This window comes from Ovis canadensis, chromosome 22 (assembly GCF_042477335.2).
Source record: "Ovis canadensis isolate MfBH-ARS-UI-01 breed Bighorn chromosome 22, ARS-UI_OviCan_v2, whole genome shotgun sequence".
Lineage (NCBI taxonomy): Eukaryota > Metazoa > Chordata > Mammalia > Artiodactyla > Bovidae > Ovis > Ovis canadensis.
In genome coordinates, this window is record NC_091266.1 from 28,926,892 (window position 1) to 28,944,291 (window position 17,400).

The following is a 17,400-nucleotide window of genomic DNA, read 5'->3' on the forward strand; positions in this document are numbered from 1 at the left end:
CACTGTTTCCACTGTTTCCCCATCTATTCCCCATGAAGTGATGGGACCAGATGCCATGATCTTCATTCTGGATGTTGAGCTTTAGGCCAACTTTTTCACTCTCCTCTTTCTCTTTTATCAAGAGGCTTTTTAGTTCCTCTAGATGTGCTTATTTAATAATCTCATTATATAGTGCTTTTAAAACCTAATTCTTAAATATTTGTCTCCCAGTCATTAAAATGATACTATTTTTGAATTGGTTTTTCTTTACATATATATGTGTGTGTGTTACCTTTGGTATTTTTTAATTGAGAATCGTTGGTTTACAATATTGTGTTATCTCTGCATTTACATTTTGATAAGACTTGAAATAATTTCATAATCTGGGGATAGACAAATTAATAGATAGTAGCAAATTGTTTTAATACACTTAAAAAATAATTTTAGGCAGGCATTCCAGACCCTCCAAATATGTCAGAAGAATTAATCCAATTGAAAGCCAAGGAAAGACACTTTTTGGAGCAATTGTTAGATGGGAAAAAGTTAGAAAATTACAAGATTCCAGTACCAATCAATGCTGAACTCAGAAAATATCAACAGGTAAAGTTTTATACTTATCTTATAAATACTGATTATTCCTTTTAAATGTACCTTGAAGAATTTAAAGATTGATTTAATAATTAAAATTCTTGTGTTTGGGTCTTATATCCATTTATTTCTCCCTGCCTGTAAAAATACAGTGTGTTTGGTCTTTGTAAACATGTTCTTTACGGAAAAATATTTTTATGATCTGTTCACATTTACCATTTTTCTTTTTCTCCCAATGTTTCAGGATGGTGTGAACTGGTTAGCATTTCTTAATAAGTATAAGCTTCATGGAATTCTGTGTGATGACATGGGTTTAGGGAAGACTTTACAGTCCATCTGTATTCTAGCAGGAGATCACTGTCACAGGTAATTTTAAATGTTACTTTAACACAAGGCTTTCAGATGCTGAGCAATATAAACAAGCTGGTTAATTCATTGTGTTTTGCTGTTGTTAAGGGCCCAGGAATATGCAAGATCAAAATTGGCAGAATGTATGCCACTTCCTTCCTTGGTGGTTTGTCCACCAACATTAACAGGTCATTGGGTGGATGAAGTAGGTAAATTTTGCTCCAGAGAATATCTCAATCCACTGCATTATACTGGACCTCCTACTGAAAGGATAAGGTAAGAACTGTATAACCAAAAAATGTTTAATCTTTGCTTTAAGTAGTTTGGAAGAATAAAATTTATTAAAAATGAATTCTAGTTAGCTTTTTTGGTTGTCAGACATAGAAACTTACTTTAACTTATTTAAGCAAGGTAAATGAACATATTAAAAATATAATCAGTGAGACTCATCAAAATTTAAGAAGTTTTGGAACTTCCCTGATTGTCCAGTAGCTAGAACTCTGTGCTCCCAATGCAGGGGGCCTGGGTTCAATCCCTGGTTGGTGGACTAGATCCCATGTGCTGTAATTAAAAACCACAGTTAAACATGGCCTAGCCAAATAAATCATAAATACAAAGTGTAAGGACATTAACCACTGTCAACAATCAGTTAGGCTCTAAGTTTTTGGAGCTAGGAAACTGTCAAGAACCAAAACCGTTCTTGGTGCCTTTCCTAAAGTCTTGTGATCATAGCATCTCCTAGGTGCTTCTGTTATTTCTTCATTTTCTATGCACTTTCCCTAAGAGCTACCTCTTCCTTCTTTCCTCTCCCCAAAAGTGCTTTTGGTGCACAGTGGCTTGCTCTAGCTGCCCTGATCCCATAGAACACTATAGTTCTGTTAGTACATCTCTGTTCCTAAATACAGGTGTTGAAGAGTGGTGTATCGTTAATTCCAGTTTGTCTTTTAAAGCTTGGATAGTCACAGATTACTGATTAGTCCGTAGGTTTCCTGCCCTTCTGTGAATTAATAGCTAACATATACTGAGCACTTACTAGTCAGGCATTAGATATTCTAAGCAGTTTTATTTACATTTATGTAATACCATGTATTCTTTTAATTACCTTATGAGGTATGGGTACTATTATTGTTCCCAATTTGCAGATGAGGAGTCCAGACATGGGGCCTGGGAAGAAGATCACTCAGCTAATTAAATAGAAGGTCACTAGGTATAGTTAAATGAAGATTTGAACACAGGAAGCTCAAGAGCTTGTACTCTTAAAGAATTTATGTAAAGGAATTCATCCATTTATAAGTGGTAGAAACTCAACTCAGACTAGCTTAAGCAAACAGGAAATTCATTAATTAACCTGAGCGTCTTGGGGTGAATTCTTGCTTCAGGTACATCTAAATTACTGTTCTTCCTCATGCGTAGCTTGTTCTGTTGGTCTCTACTGGACTTTTGTCTATTGTTGGTGTAGGTAAAAGGCTATGGGCAGTCTTAGGCCTACATTCTCCTAGCTTGGCAACTGTAAAGAACAGAGATACTCTCTCAGACTGGCCGGCCATGATTGCATCATGTCCCCAAACCAGCCTCCATGATTGGGGAATAAAATACTGTGAATGGCTTGATCTGATTAAAATGCTTCACCTCTTTGGTGATTATGGGGACATGTGATTGATGGCTCGCGCTCGGCCCCCAGCACAACATGGAATGATGAAGGAATAGTGTGCCTCCAAGGAAGAGGTTTTGGCAAATAAAATGACCTTCACACTTGAGTCAGGTACTCACCTCTTTTCTAATCAGACTGAGTTAGGGCCACATGACCAAGTTGTAAGGAGAATGGCCTTCAGGTAGCAGGGTCATGGATGTCGAGTAAGCAGAAAGGAATATTGGGTTTGGTAGGCAGATTGAAATCACTTTATACAATGGCATCTGTGCTTTCCACTTTGAAAGTATATTACAAACTTTGCAGATTCCCCATTTTCTAATCTTCCTTATTTTTAAATGCAGGTTACAGCACCAGGTGAAAAGGCACAATCTCATAGTGGCTTCATACGATGTTGTGAGAAATGACATAGATTTCTTTAGGTAAGAATTAAAATTTTTTAAAGGAAAACAGTGTCAAATTCAGAGAGAATTGTATCTTTCTGCCTCAGACTCTTCATATTGTTCCTGACATGTAGTAAAAGATGCTAACATTTTTTGTTTATTCTTCCTTAGAAATATTAAATTTAACTACTGTATTCTTGATGAAGGCCATGTCATCAAAAATGGAAAAACAAAATTGTCAAAAGCAGTAAAACAACTGACTGCTAATTATAGGATTATTCTTTCTGGAACACCAATCCAGGTAATTATTTACCTTTTCTTTTCTTGGCATTTGACAGTGAATTAAAGAAGAGGGTTTTTTTAGTTTTTGGAATAATTTCCAATAATTATCTTGCTTTTATAATGGTTCATTTGGTATGTAGCAGTATCTGAGCAAACCTGGTTTTAAATCTCATATTTAAAATGTGATTTTAGGCTATAGTAGCCCATGAGTCCGGAGAAGGCGATGGCACCCCACTCCAGTACTCTTGCCTGGAAAATCCCATGGACGGAGGAGCCTGGTTGGGCTTTGGTCCATGGGGTCGCAAAGAGTCAGACACGACTGAGCGACTTCGCTTTCACTTTTCACTTTCATGCATTGGAGAAGGAAAGGGCAACCCACTCCAGTGTTCTTGCCTGGAGAATCCCAGGGGCGGGGGAGCCTGATGGGCTGCCGTCTATGGGGTCGCAGAGAGTTGGACACGACTAAAGCGACTTAGCAGCAGCAGCAGCCCATGAGTCAGGAGGCAAAGCCCAAGTGCAGTTAGAAGGGCTTCACTGCAGGAAGGCAGCCCGCCACGGTGAGCCAGAGCTTAAGCAGAGTGAGAAGGGCTTCTGGAAGGGGTAAACAGATAGGGTGGTACCTTAGGATCCACACATACTGGGAAGGCATCCAAAATGCATAAGTGTGGGGTTTTTTTTGGTTTGTTTTTTTGTTTTGTGAAACTCCAAGTAGAATTGGAAAGAACCTTTACCTTTTCTCATGACCCATAAATACTGGGTAGACATGACCTATAACCAAACTCTTCTAGGTTTTCCTGCGTTGAATAAATGGTGGTGATGGCCAAATTTCTTAAATCTTGCTATTAATCTTAGTCTCAGAAAAACAAGAAACGTATTCATCATTCTGCTCTATTTACAACTTGATAGAACCAACCAAAAAGATTTAAATACTGTGGACCAAGGCTTATTGTGGTGGAAAAGACTTTAAGTTCCTCTAAATAGGATAGAGTATTTTCTCCAAATTTTACACAATAAAATGTAGACTCACATCCAGAAATATAGTGATAATCTCTCTCATCTGTGTCATTACAGTGGGCTTTCATTAATGTTCCATTTTTAAGTGTAAGGAAATAATCCTAGCACACAAGATAACTGGTGTTCCTTTCTTATATTCAGAACAACGTTTTGGAGCTGTGGTCATTATTTGATTTCCTCATGCCGGGATTTTTGGGGACTGAACGCCAGTTTGCTGCTCGGTATGGTAAACCTATATTAGCAAGTAGGGATGCTCGAAGCTCCAGTCGAGAACAAGAAGCAGGTAGGAAAAAGAGATACCATTATATATTCTATGCACGTGAATCTAATTTATATCTAATTTGAGGGAAGTCATTTAATTTTATTAGAGAAATGAGAATAATAAATAGCATAAAATTAATTCTGTTAATAATTATTAACAGGTGTTCTTGCAATGGATGCACTGCACCGCCAGGTCCTGCCATTTCTTTTGAGAAGAATGAAAGAAGATGTTTTACAGGATCTACCACCCAAAATTATTCAAGACTATTACTGTACTCTCAGTCCTCTCCAGGTTAGGAATCTGGTGATTGTGGTTGTTGATGCTATGTCTATTACTGGAATGCTTTGAATAAGTCATAAAGGTAGTGAGTAAAGGGATTTAGCCTTTGGTTTTATTGCTCTAATCTAGCTTCTACTTCCTTAGACTTCAGGAATATTCTGTTTCAAACAGGTGTAGAGAAAACCTAAATGAATCTGTTTGGGTATATAAGTACACATATGGGTTTGTGCATTTTCAACACATCATTAATACAAAATCTGCTGTCATAATCGCTTTGTTATATGTCTCGAGTTAATTGGAAAAGTTGGAACGTTAAAATGATAAAGAAGTAAGCCAGTGATAAAGAAGTAAGCCAGTGTTTTTTAGGGCCAGAGGTCTGCCTGTGATGTCTTACAGCAGCATTATAGATGTATACATCAGGGCTGAGTTGGGAAGTGGGACCTCATCTCTTCTGAAGTATTGCCAGTAAATTTTCAGGAGAGTATTGGCATCTGAACGTGTGTGTGTGTGTGGTATTTTTGTAAGGGGAAGCTATCTCTTGTCTTAGTAAAATATGGCCTATACAGAATTTTCTCTTTGAATGTTTATGTTGTGTTCTAGGTTAATAAGCATCAGTCTGTGTCAGTATCAGATGATTTCAGTTCAGTTCAGTTGCTCAGTTGTGTCCAATTCTTTGCGACCCCATGAATCGCAGCACGCCAGGCCTCCCTGTCCATCACCAACTCCTGGAGTTCACTCAGACTCATGTCCATCGAGTCGGTGATGCCATCCAGCCACCTCATGCTCTGTCATCCCCTTCTCCTCCTGCCCCCAATCCCTCCCAGCATCAGAGTCTTTTCCAGTGAGTCAGCCCTTCTCATGAGGTGGCCAAAGTATTGGAGTTTCAGCTTCAACATCAGTCCTTCCAATGAACACCAAGGACTGATCTCCTTCAGAATGGACTGGTTGGATCTCCTTGCAGTCCAAGGGACTCTCAAGAGTCTTCTCCAACACCACAGTTCAAAAGCATCAATTCTTTGGTGCTCAGCCTTCTTTACAGTCCAACTCTCACAACCATACATGACCACAGGAAAAACCATAGCCTTGACTAGATGGACCTTTGTTGACTAAGTAATATCTCTGCTTTTTAATATGCTGTCTAGGTTGGTCATAACTTTCCTTCCAAGGAGTAAACATCTTTTACTTTCATGGCTGCAGTCGCCATCTGCAGTGATTTTCGAGCCCCCCAAAATAAATTCTGACACTGTCTCCACTGTTTCCCCATCTATTTCCCATGAAGTGATGGAACCAGATGCCATGATCTTCGTTTTGTGAATGTTGAGCTTTAAGCCAACCTTTTCACTCTCCTCTTTCACTTTCATCAAGAGGCTTTTTAGTTCCTCTTCACTTTCTATGATTTAGTATGGTTCAAATGAATAAAAGATATATAGACGTATCTGCAAAATAGCTCCTTTTCCCTCCAGTATACAGACAGTTAATCTTTTAGAATTTATCTACCCAACTTCAGTTTTGTGGACAAAACACTAATTTAAATGCTAAGAGCTCCGTGATATTATCTACATCATTTCTCGGCCCCCATCCCTTGTTTGTAAAAATCGGATTAATGTTTCTTGAAAGAAAAATTTCAGAGTGATGAGATGAAGACTTTAAGTATGATAAAGAAAAGGTGCCATATGAAAAAACCTGAGATATTATGGTGGTATTATAACATCAGCACGAAACAAATTTAAGTAGTCTGGAGGAAGGGAGCTGGAGAGGGAAGTGACATCTGGGTTTGTTTTGCACCTATAGGTTTTTATTCTCTGACTTCTTTAGCACTGTAGATTTCTTCCCTTTCACATTGTTTTAACATATACAAAGCAGGAACCCAGATTCATAAGGAAATACTTTAAACTTGGTGTGGGTTCTGTGGTTAGTATCTGTTTTAAAACTTGGTCTTTTGAAACTTACCTGTTAGGGTCTTGACCATGTAACTTCACTTAAGGAAGATTTCCTCATTTACTTATAAGGGTTCAGGTTCTCTTTTATCGGTAACTTATTTACCTTCTTGAATAGAGTGGAAAAATTGAATTTAGGATTATTTGACTATTTGTAAAAAAATATTTTAGCAGCTGAAGAATGTGTTAAACTTGTTTTCTAAATGTAGTTTAAAAGGAATCTAGCACGATGCAGTGGATCATCTATACTCAAATAGGTTGTGTAATTTATTTTCTTCGATGAGGGCTGATTTACATTGCTGTTCTTACTGGCCTTTTTTAGTTATGTTTTGAACAATTGAAAAAAATATACTTACTGCTTTTGTGGGGAATTTACAGGTTCAGCTCTATGAGGACTTTGCTAAGTCTCGTGCCAAGTGTGATGTTGATGAAACAGTTTCTTCAGCTGCACTTTCTGAAGAAACTGAAAAACCAAAGCTTAAAGCTACAGGTCATGTATTCCAGGTACATACTATAGCCCACTTTTTAAATGTTGAAGAATGCTCTTCAGTACAGCAATGTTTATATGAAACACTGAAATATGGATTTATCTAATTTTTTCAGTTTTATGTATACATTCTTGAAAATAGGTAAAAGCCAATTTAATTAATTTTCATGTTAGTATAATTAGTAATAGGTAATTTAATATTAAAATTAAAGTGAAAACTGCAGTATGTTATTACATGAAGAGTTTTGTTTCCTATTCATAAAATATTTGAATATCTACCACAAGGCAGTAATTTTTCTAACCTCAGGGGTTAATAAAAGCAGTGAATAAGACCCTAGGGGTGGAAAATATAATAAAAAACATGTATCATGTAAAAGAAAATCAACTATGGGCTTATACAGTATAGGAGTCAGGGTAGGTAGTAGTTTTTCAACAGGGTGACCAGGGGTATACTGAGAAGGTGACATTTGAGCAAAGATCTGAATGAAGGTTGAGGCATGTAGATTCGTGGGAGGAAATGATTCCTGGCAGAGATATTACATACAGTACAGAAGTCCTGAGACAGATGATGAATGTGCTTGAGAAAAAAGAGAAAGCGTCAACTCATTTTTTCTTTCCCTTTTGAAATATTCCACTGTAGAATATCTCCCAACCCCCCCTTGTCACCAAGATACGAAGATATTAAAATACTACAGCATTTTTAAAGATAGAAACGGGAAAAGGTGACTTTGAAAGCTCATACCTCTCCCAGTTTTATCATAGTGCCCAGCACTGGAGCTTACTGATACAAATCTGTGTGCCAAAAGTGAGACCCAAATCATAGGCCCAGTAAATGACAAAGACAAGGGTATGGCTGAGTCAGAGGAAACAAACCTGATTCTCAAACACAACTACATAGTTCCACCTTCCCTTTCCCACCACCAGACATGTTGGATCAAAATACTGTGTAGAGGGGAGAGAGATACAGATTTAAAAGTGTCTTACGAAGCTTTCATACCCACTAATGTTTGAGGAACCTTCCTTTAGGAAATGATGTCTAATTCTAGAATCATCTAGCAACATTATAAGGCACTTTCAGTTCAAAAGGGTTAGCTGTAGGAGCTAATAAGACTTTTTGTCATGAGAAGGTCATTGGTCTAGTGGGGAAGATAGACATCACAGTACAATTTATAGGTTATAAATTCTCTCACAGAAATAAACACAAATTGCACAAGAAGTACAGATGAAGACATAACAGATAAGATATTTGAACTGGTTCCTGAAGAATGAACAGGAGTGTAAGAAGGTGAAGAAGGGCATTCTAGACATGCGGTAGCACAGGACAAGATCCTGAGATACAGATATTTGTGTCATGGGAAGGAGACTTATATATGCTTTTTTCTCTCTTAAAGGCATTGCAGTACTTACGTAAACTGTGCAACCATCCAGCATTAGTCCTAACACCTCAGCATCCAGAGTTCAAGAGTACTACTGAAAAACTTGCAGCTCAGAATTCTTCTCTCCGTGATATTCAGCATGCCCCTAAACTCTCAGCTTTGAAGCAAGTAAGTGCATCTTTTAAGTGTTAGATGTGTGTTGTACACTCCTGATCTGTAACAGTAGACAAATTTGCTTTTCCGAAGGATTACTGATTGATTTACCATTTTTAAAAAACTTGGTTAAATTTTTCATACAGCTTTTTAAAAATTGTGGTAAAGTATAACAACTGCCCTCTGGTTCAGGACGGGCCCCTGGAGGAGGGCATAGCAACCCAGTCCAGTTCTCTTGCCTAGAGAACCCCCTGGACAGAGGAGCCTGGCGGGCTAGGGCCCATGGGCTCACAGGCAGACACACTGAGCACAGCGCAGCAAGCCACATTTCCTTGCCCAGTCATGTGCTGACGGACACTCGGGTTGCCTCCACCTCCGGCTGTTGTGAATAGTGCTGCAGTGAACATTGCCTTACGAGTATCTGTCTGAGTTCTTCAGGTATCGATATGAGAGTGAAACTGCTGGGTTACATAGTTATTCTGTGGTTAACTTTTGAAGGAACTACCAAACCTTTCCACAGTGGCTGTAACGTTTACATGGCAAGCCATGTGCCAAGGTTCTGAATCCTCTACATCCTCCCCAGGATTTTCCTTTTTCTAATTTAACCATCACTGTAGGTATGAGATGGTGTCACATTGTTGATTTGATTAGTTTTCCCTAATGACTAATAATGGCATTTTTTTCATGTGCTTATTAAGACATATCTTCTTTAGAGAAATACCTGTTGAAGTTCTTCAGCTATTTTTTCATTGGACTGTTTCTTCTGGTTGAGTTCTAGGAGTTTATATTCTAGATGTTAACACCTTTATCAGATACATAATTTGCAATACTTTCTCCAGTTCTATAGATTCTTTTCACTTTCTTGATAATGACCTCCATGGCTTCTGATGAGAAAACAGGTGTTAATCTCATTGAGAATCCCTTTCACATGAAGTCACTTCTGGGCATTCCTGGTGGTCCAGTGGTTAGGACTCGGCAGTTTCACTGCCAGGGCCTGGGTTTGCTCCCTGATCAGGAAACTTAAGATCCCACAAATCATGCAGAGCAGGGGTGGTGGGAGTCACTCTTCCCTTGGTGTTTTCAAGGTTTCTCTTTTTGTCACTGTGATTATCACTCTGACTATGACGTATGGTCTTGTGGACCATTTGAATTTATTTTTCTAGAAACTGCTCACTCTGCCATTTTGCTCATATCACTTGTAGTACATCGTATCACAGATGGTGAGCTCCTTATTGCAAAACTCAGCTTTTAGTTTACCCTTAAAAGAAAGCCTGTTTAAGATCTGGACTTCATTATTGTTTGAGGTTTTATAGCTTTTCTGGCTTAAGTTTTATTGAGAATAATTAATGGATGAAGTTTTGATTTCACATGGGCTAGAGTAGAAAATAGTACATAGCGATAGCCCAGAGTGCTAACCTGTTTTTCAGGTCACAGGTAAGTTAGCCTTTTCTCACCACAAAGGGACGCATTTATTTCAGTGAGACTGATTGCCTACTTTTATGAGACACCTGTATATAACAAGTGATTCTTTCTTCAAGTTGCTGTTGGACTGTGGTCTGGGAAATGGCAGTACTTCTGAGAGTGGCACAGAGTCTGTAGTAGCCCAGCACAGGATACTGATCTTCTGTCAACTTAAAAGCATGCTGGATATAGTAGAGCATGATCTTCTCAAACCTCATTTACCCTCTGTCACTTACTTGAGATTGGATGGTAGTATACCTCCTGGTCAGAGGCATTCCATTGTTTCGCGGTAAGTGTCTTCTAAAACTCATAAATAAGTTACAGTAAGTGTATTACTATTACTTCCACAGAAGTTTGCCCACAAGCTACTTTGACTAAATACCTGAAAATGTGTTTTATTATATAATTCAACGCAACTAAATCTTTACCTTTTTAAAATACAGAACTGCAGAAATATAATTGAGTAGTTTGTTTAGCTAGGGGGAAAGACCTCTATTAGGAAAGCATCCTTAAGGGCATGAAAGAAGTTTAAGGCATCAAAAGAGAGAGGTAACTATTTCCCCTTCATCTGCATTTGGTGGTTGGGGGTAAGAGGTGGCAAACAGGTGGCTTAACTATGATCTTCATCCTCATCTCTGCCTCTGCACTGGGAACAAGATGGAAGCTGGCCTGGCTTGGAAGCAGTCAGAGTGCAGTGTTTCTTGTATGTGGTCTGCTTTAGGAGTCTCAGTGGTTCGTTTTTTAAAATGCAGATTCCTAGGATCTGTCATGCAGGCTGCTGACTTCAAAGCATTGTTAACAGACATTGCTAAGAGATCTTAAGGCACAAATCAGAGCCCTAGGAAGGGACTCAAAACCCAAGCTTGACTCCAGACACCACCATCAAAGCAGTGTTCTCTTGGGCAGTAACATTTCTTATCCACACAGCCTGGGTCTCTTTCAAATAGTAATATCCTTATAAAGCTACTGTAACAAATAATATAAAGCATATAAAGTAAAGCCCAGTGATTGTCTCAGTCAGTAATAAATGATAGCTTGGTAATGTTAGTTTTTCTTTTTCCTAGAAGCTACTAGATGTCCTTTGTCAATATCTTCTAGGACTAGTACGATTTTAGTAACCCTTACCACCCTAATCTGCCTTCCCTGACTGATCTGACCTTTTCCCACACTATTCTGTCTCCATATGTTAAACGTTCATACTTGGGTTTTGTCTTAGTGTTCCATTTTTGAAAATTACTCAAGTACATTTTGCAATTGGACTTAATTGCTAGGTATGAAATTTCTAACATGTTACAGACTACCTTTTTTCTGCTACTACAGATGTTATGTCTATTTAAAAGAAGGTAGTCTCAACTCTAGTGGTCACAGAAATGGCTGTATCATGGACTTATAAAGCAACGTTCTTATTTGTGCTCTTTAGTATTTATTAAACTTCTAAGTGTCTATAATTGGAACTTAAGGAAGCAATGTACTAATTTTATTTTTTAATATCTATGTTTTTAGGTTTAACAATGATCCATCCATAGATGTTCTTTTACTTACAACTCATGTTGGTGGCCTGGGGCTTAACTTAACAGGCGCTGATACGGTGGTATTTGTGGAGCATGACTGGAATCCCATGCGTGATCTACAAGCCATGGACCGGGCCCATCGCATTGGGCAGGTAAAAAGTCAGCACTCCCAGGTGTTAACTTGCGCACTGGGAATAATACTTCCCCCAAAAGACAAAGTCTTGGTTTGAGTTCCTATTTTTATGTTAATAAGTGTTGTGACATTAGGTAAGTCACTTAATTTTGTTGCACAACTTTCTCACATTAAATGAGGTGCTTGGGCCAAGAAAACCTGGGATACTATCCATTCCTAATATTCTGTGATTGCAAACATTTTAAGGTCTTAGGCACAGATTTTTTTAAAAACCTGCAATCCTAATTCAGTAGTAGTCAAGTACCTAAAACAAGCATACAAATCCCTCTGATTTGGTGAATCTCAAAGCTTAACCATTTATTTGTGCTGCTGCTGCTAAGTCACTTCAGTCGTATCCAACTCTATGCAACCCCATAGATGGGTGCCCACCAGACTCCCCCATCCCTGGGATTCTGCAGGCAAGAACACTACAGTTGCTTAACTTCTTTTTCTCATTCAGAAACGTGTGGTTAATGTGTACCGATTGATAACCAGAGGAACATTGGAAGAGAAAATAATGGGTTTGCAGAAATTCAAGATGAACATAGCAAATACTGTTATTAGCCAAGAGAATTCTAGTTTGCAGAGTATGGGGACAGATCAACTCCTTGATCTGTTTACTCTTGATAAGGTAAAAAACTTATACAATTTTTGTATTTATAATATATGTGTTCACAGACTTCTGGCACTATTTGGTAAAAGTATTAAAAGGGGCAGCAAAGGTGTTCACTTTAGTACCAACTAGATAACCCCTTGAGGGCATTTTTGATATCCAGATAAAATTCTCGGATACTAGGGGATGTTTGAAGTTTTGACTTTCTGATTGATGGCTCTAGCGTGCTCCCTGAGTTTTCTTTCCTTAGCTGTCCTTTAGCAGGTAGGAACTATCTCGAGTCAGCTAGACCTGACTCTTCATTCCTTGCCCTGCCTCCTATTAACTGGTGACTCGAGGCAAATTAACTTCTCTGAGCATCTTCAGCCTTGGCAGGATAACAATGCCTATATTATCACAAAGGTATGAAGATAATAGGTATTTTTGTTGTTGTTTACAGAACTAATAGGTAACAATCCATTAGCAAATAATGCACCAGCTGGAAATACTGTCAGTTTAATAATGTAAAACGAACAGGGTTGATTTAAAGTCCTGTGTCGGTTCAGAAAATCAATTGTACACTCAGTATAAATTATGGTAAGAGATAGCTTTACATAATGCAGTTAAACCAGCCATAATAACAGGGTTATCATGTCCAAATTTTAGAGAAAGTAGTTTCCCTCTGTATGTTAAGCCACATTTAGAATATATGTCTGATTCTGGGTGTGGCATTTGCAACAGTAACAAATTAGTCCCCCAAATGTGGCCAGAATGGAGAAAGATTCCTTAAGCATGTCATGTAAGATAAGGTAGAGAGAACAAGATCTGTGTAACCTAGAAAAAAGGCTCAAAGAAACATGGATTGCTTCAAATGTATTTTTATTTCATTAGAATATTCTTATGGGTAACTTCTTTGAGCAAGCAGAACTGGGCTCAAGGGGTCTTCCAAGGAAGCAAGAGCTGTTGGCATAAACCATCTTAGTAGCAAAATCTGAATATGAGATCTTGATTTTGTACTCTGGTTATATAAGAGTGTCCTGTTCTCGGGGTAAAGGGACATAAATAATACCTACAACTTAACTCTGAATTGGTTTGGGGGAAGGCTGATAATTTATGTATCTAACCTTGTAACATGTGTACAGGGAGGAAGAACGATAGAGCCCAGAGTGACACAGTTAGCAAGAGTTCTTTGCAACGTTCTTAAAATTCTTCTCAAAAAGCATAAAATGGTAAATTATTAGGGCAGTGGAAAATAGAATAGGCTATCTTACAAGATCATGAGCTTCCCCGTAGTTTGAAGTGTTTTCAACTCTGTTGAAAAAGTGCTGTGTTAGAAACAAGTGTGGTATTTTAAAGAAAAAATTTTTGAAATTTTCCATCTTATCTTTCTTCCAATTAAAGGATGGCAAAGCAGAAAAAGCTGACACCTCTACTTCTGGAAAAACAAGTATGAGATCAATTCTTGAAAATCTGAGTGATCTTTGGGATCAAGAGCAATATGATTCAGAGTACAGCCTGGAAAATTTTATGCATTCTCTCAAATAACTATCAAATATTTTAAATGCAATTGCTGCTAGTTCAGTAACATTTCTGCTGATATTCAGCAAATTTCAAAGTTTATGGTGAACTTTTAGCTCAATTTGTAAATAGATCTGAAGAATATTCAGCATAACGCTGGTCCTTGTTTCACTGGGGGGAACAAGTTATTCTCAAACATTTGCACTGTATTAAATTTAAATGTTAATGTGAAAATGGTTTAAATTTTACACGCTGAATAGCTGCAGAGCAGAGGAACCAAACCAGGTTTACATGTGCTACCATGGGGTGTTCTTACAGGGAACGAGCCTCCTATCTTTACATAGTCACACTTTGTACAGGATAATATCCATGAGTACTTTAGTGTTCATGTACATTTTTTCTTTTAAATAGAACTGGTTTTTTATAAATGATTAAAACTAGGGCTTTTTTTTTTTGTATAAAAGCCTTAATGAGCCATAATTTTAAGAATAATGACTACAATTATTGGTTACGCTTGGAACATGAGAATCTTAGAATGAATTAAACCAGGCCCTTGCTGGAAACGTTTATATATTTAATGCAGAGGCATAGTGTTTTTCAAATCTTTAACATCATTTTGTCAACTTTTAAAATACTGTCAACTATTCTAAATACAGGTAATGTTCTATTTAAGCCTATCATAACATCCTGTTAAGAGGGTGTTTTTTAATTTATCTAAGGGCTAGGATATAGCCAGATTCAGAGAACATATGTACTCAATAGGTTTCAATCATATATATAATATATTTTTTGTAACTATGAACATATACAGTTTTCCAGAAGTAGATTTTACACTGTTTAGAATTTCAAAACCTATGGTGAAAAGACTGTTTATTGTAGTAATGCATGACTGAAGCATAAAAGGGAGAAATGATTCCTTTATATACACAAACATACATAAATACACATATCTATATGCACAGGCATACCTGTCCTGCATCTGAAAAGGTGCTTGGTATTGGCACTAAAATCATGTAGTTATACTGGGCAGCAATAATTGGGCATGAAGCTGATTAGTGTTAGAAAAGTGAGCTCAATAGCAAGGGTGGGTATATGTATATAGATATGCATGTATGTGTATATATATAATTTTATAAATTTCACACATAAATTAATACATGCCTGTGTGCATATAAATATGTATGGATATATTTGTATATACATGTACAGGAAATAGACATCCCCCAGGTTTGTGGCTGGCCATACACATAGGCATCGGTTTAAAAACCATCAGACCTCAGCTGTAAAATAACTTTGTTTAAAGTTATACTGTTCTGCAGCATTTAGACATGGACGTGTGTCACATTTCAGTAGCTTTGACAACTATACTGTAACATTAAACATAGCATTCCACAAGAGAATAAAAAAAGATTTAACTGTAAAATATGTGTAACTGTGTGTTATTTATAGGAAATGATCACTAGAAAAAGCAAAAGATTAATTTAGATACATCCTTAAAAAAAGAAAAACCTTTTTTCTAATGGTTATTTTTTTCGTTATTGAAAATTTATGTCAAATTCAATAGAAGACCAAAAGGAACTTCTTGACTTTATATAGAACATCCATTCTGTATAGAACATCCAAACAGTAAAGCTGTTTGGGAATGTGACCACTTGGAGGCAAAAGTGGGGAGACTATAAGAACATAATCTCAGTACAGTCTTACACGTCCTGATTAAAGACAGACCTCCCCAATTTCCCAGAACACTTGCTGGCATCATCCAAATTGACTGTAGGAGCATATGTTACCAAGTGCCAGAGTAGACGATGTGAGGCTCTAAGGCAAAAACTTGAGTTGTGCCAATTAACAAAATATTTGCCATCCAACAAGTCAGTGTCAGACATCAAAAACTGCCTCTTGGGACTTACCTGCTGGTCCAGTGGCTGGAAAAACTGGACAGCTACATGAAGAAGGATGATATTAGAACATTCCCTAATACCACAGACAGAAATCAACTCTGAATGGATTAAAGACCTGAATGTAAGGCCAGACACTAAAACTCTTAAAGGAAACCATAGACAGAACACTCTGTAATATAAATCACAGCAAAATCTTTTTTGACCCACTTAAGCATAATGAAAATAAAAACTAAATAGTACCTAATTAAACTTAAAAGCTTTTGCACAGCAAAGGAAAGTATAAGACAAAAAGACAGCCCTCAGAATGGGAAAAAATATTTGCAAACCAACTGACAAATGATTAATCTCTAAAATATACAAGCAATTCATGTAGCTCAATATAGGGGAAAAAAAAAAACCCAGCCCAATCAAAAAAAAAAATGGGTGGAAGACCTAAGTTGACATTTTTCCAAAGATGACATACTGATGGCCAGCAAACATGAAAACATGCTCTACACTGCTAATTTTTAGAGAAATGCAAATCAAAACTACAATGAGGTATCACCTCACACTGGTTAGAATAGTCATCATCAAAAACTCTACAAAGAATAAATGCTGGAGAGGGTAAGGAGAGAAGGCAACCTTCTTAGTGGGAGTGTAAATTGATGGAAAACACTATGGAGGTTCCTTAAAAAATTCAAAATAGAACTGCCGTATGACCCAGCAATGCTACTACTGGGCATACACACAGAGAAAACTAGAATTCAACAAGACACAGGTGCGCCAGCGTTCACGGCAACAGTATTTACAGTAGGCAGGACATGGTAGCAACCTGAACGTCTGTAAACAGAGGAAAGGATGAAGATGTGGTGCATTTATATAATGGTGTATCACTCAGCCATAAGAAGGAACAAAATTGGGTCATTCGAGAGTCATGCACAGTGAAGTCAGAAAAACAGATACTGTATATTAACATATATATGTGGAGTCTAGAGAAATGGTACAGATAATCTTATTTGCAAAGCAAAAATAGAGGTGTTGAGAACAAACATACAGATACCAAGGAGGAAAGGCGGGAGCACTGGAGACGGGGATTGACACACGTGCTACTGACGGCTGTTGCCATTGTTCAGTTGCAAGTCACGTCTTACTCCTGTGACTCCGTAATCTGTAGAGTGATGGACTGCCTGTGGGCTTTCCCAGGCAAGAATACTGGGGCGGTGGCCGTTCCCTCCCGAAACCAGGTATCACACCTGAGTCTCCAGCTGACTGCCGACCAGAAAACTTGTAAATGGACGTTTGATGTTACTGCAAATAATACAAAACAGATCTGGGGAAAAAAAAAACAAAATGTGTCTCCATCTCCATTTTGGTTCTTGCAGAGCTGGGTAAATGGTGTCATGAGGAGACATGAACACTGAAAAAGGAACAGATTGGGAAATGGGAGAGCAGGAAATCAAGAATTATCTTCTGGTTGGTAAATTGAGATCCTTGTATCAAAGTAGAGATGCTGACTTAAAGGAAAGGTCAACC

The 17,400-nt window shown here is 37.7% G+C and overlaps 1 protein-coding gene across 3 annotated transcripts in view; it reads left to right on the forward strand.

Moving 5' to 3' along the window:
* The window catches only part of BTAF1 (B-TFIID TATA-box binding protein associated factor 1), an 85,827-nt gene extending 70,414 nt beyond the window's left edge, over positions 1-15,413 (forward strand). For all 3 annotated transcript variants that reach the window (XM_069567506.1, XM_069567507.1, XM_069567508.1), the window contains 13 exons: positions 427-579; positions 812-933; positions 1,024-1,191; positions 2,908-2,985; positions 3,118-3,247; positions 4,384-4,525; positions 4,665-4,795; positions 7,099-7,224; positions 8,599-8,751; positions 10,275-10,486; positions 11,701-11,860; positions 12,341-12,511; positions 13,874-15,413. In XM_069567506.1, coding sequence (XP_069423607.1) covers positions 427-579; positions 812-933; positions 1,024-1,191; positions 2,908-2,985; positions 3,118-3,247; positions 4,384-4,525; positions 4,665-4,795; positions 7,099-7,224; positions 8,599-8,751; positions 10,275-10,486; positions 11,701-11,860; positions 12,341-12,511; positions 13,874-14,017 — 1,890 coding nt within the window. In that variant the 3' untranslated portion in view covers positions 14,018-15,413. The remainder of the gene's footprint in view (positions 1-426; positions 580-811; positions 934-1,023; positions 1,192-2,907; positions 2,986-3,117; positions 3,248-4,383; positions 4,526-4,664; positions 4,796-7,098; positions 7,225-8,598; positions 8,752-10,274; positions 10,487-11,700; positions 11,861-12,340; positions 12,512-13,873) is intronic.
* The last annotated feature ends 1,987 nt before the right edge of the window (positions 15,414-17,400 follow it).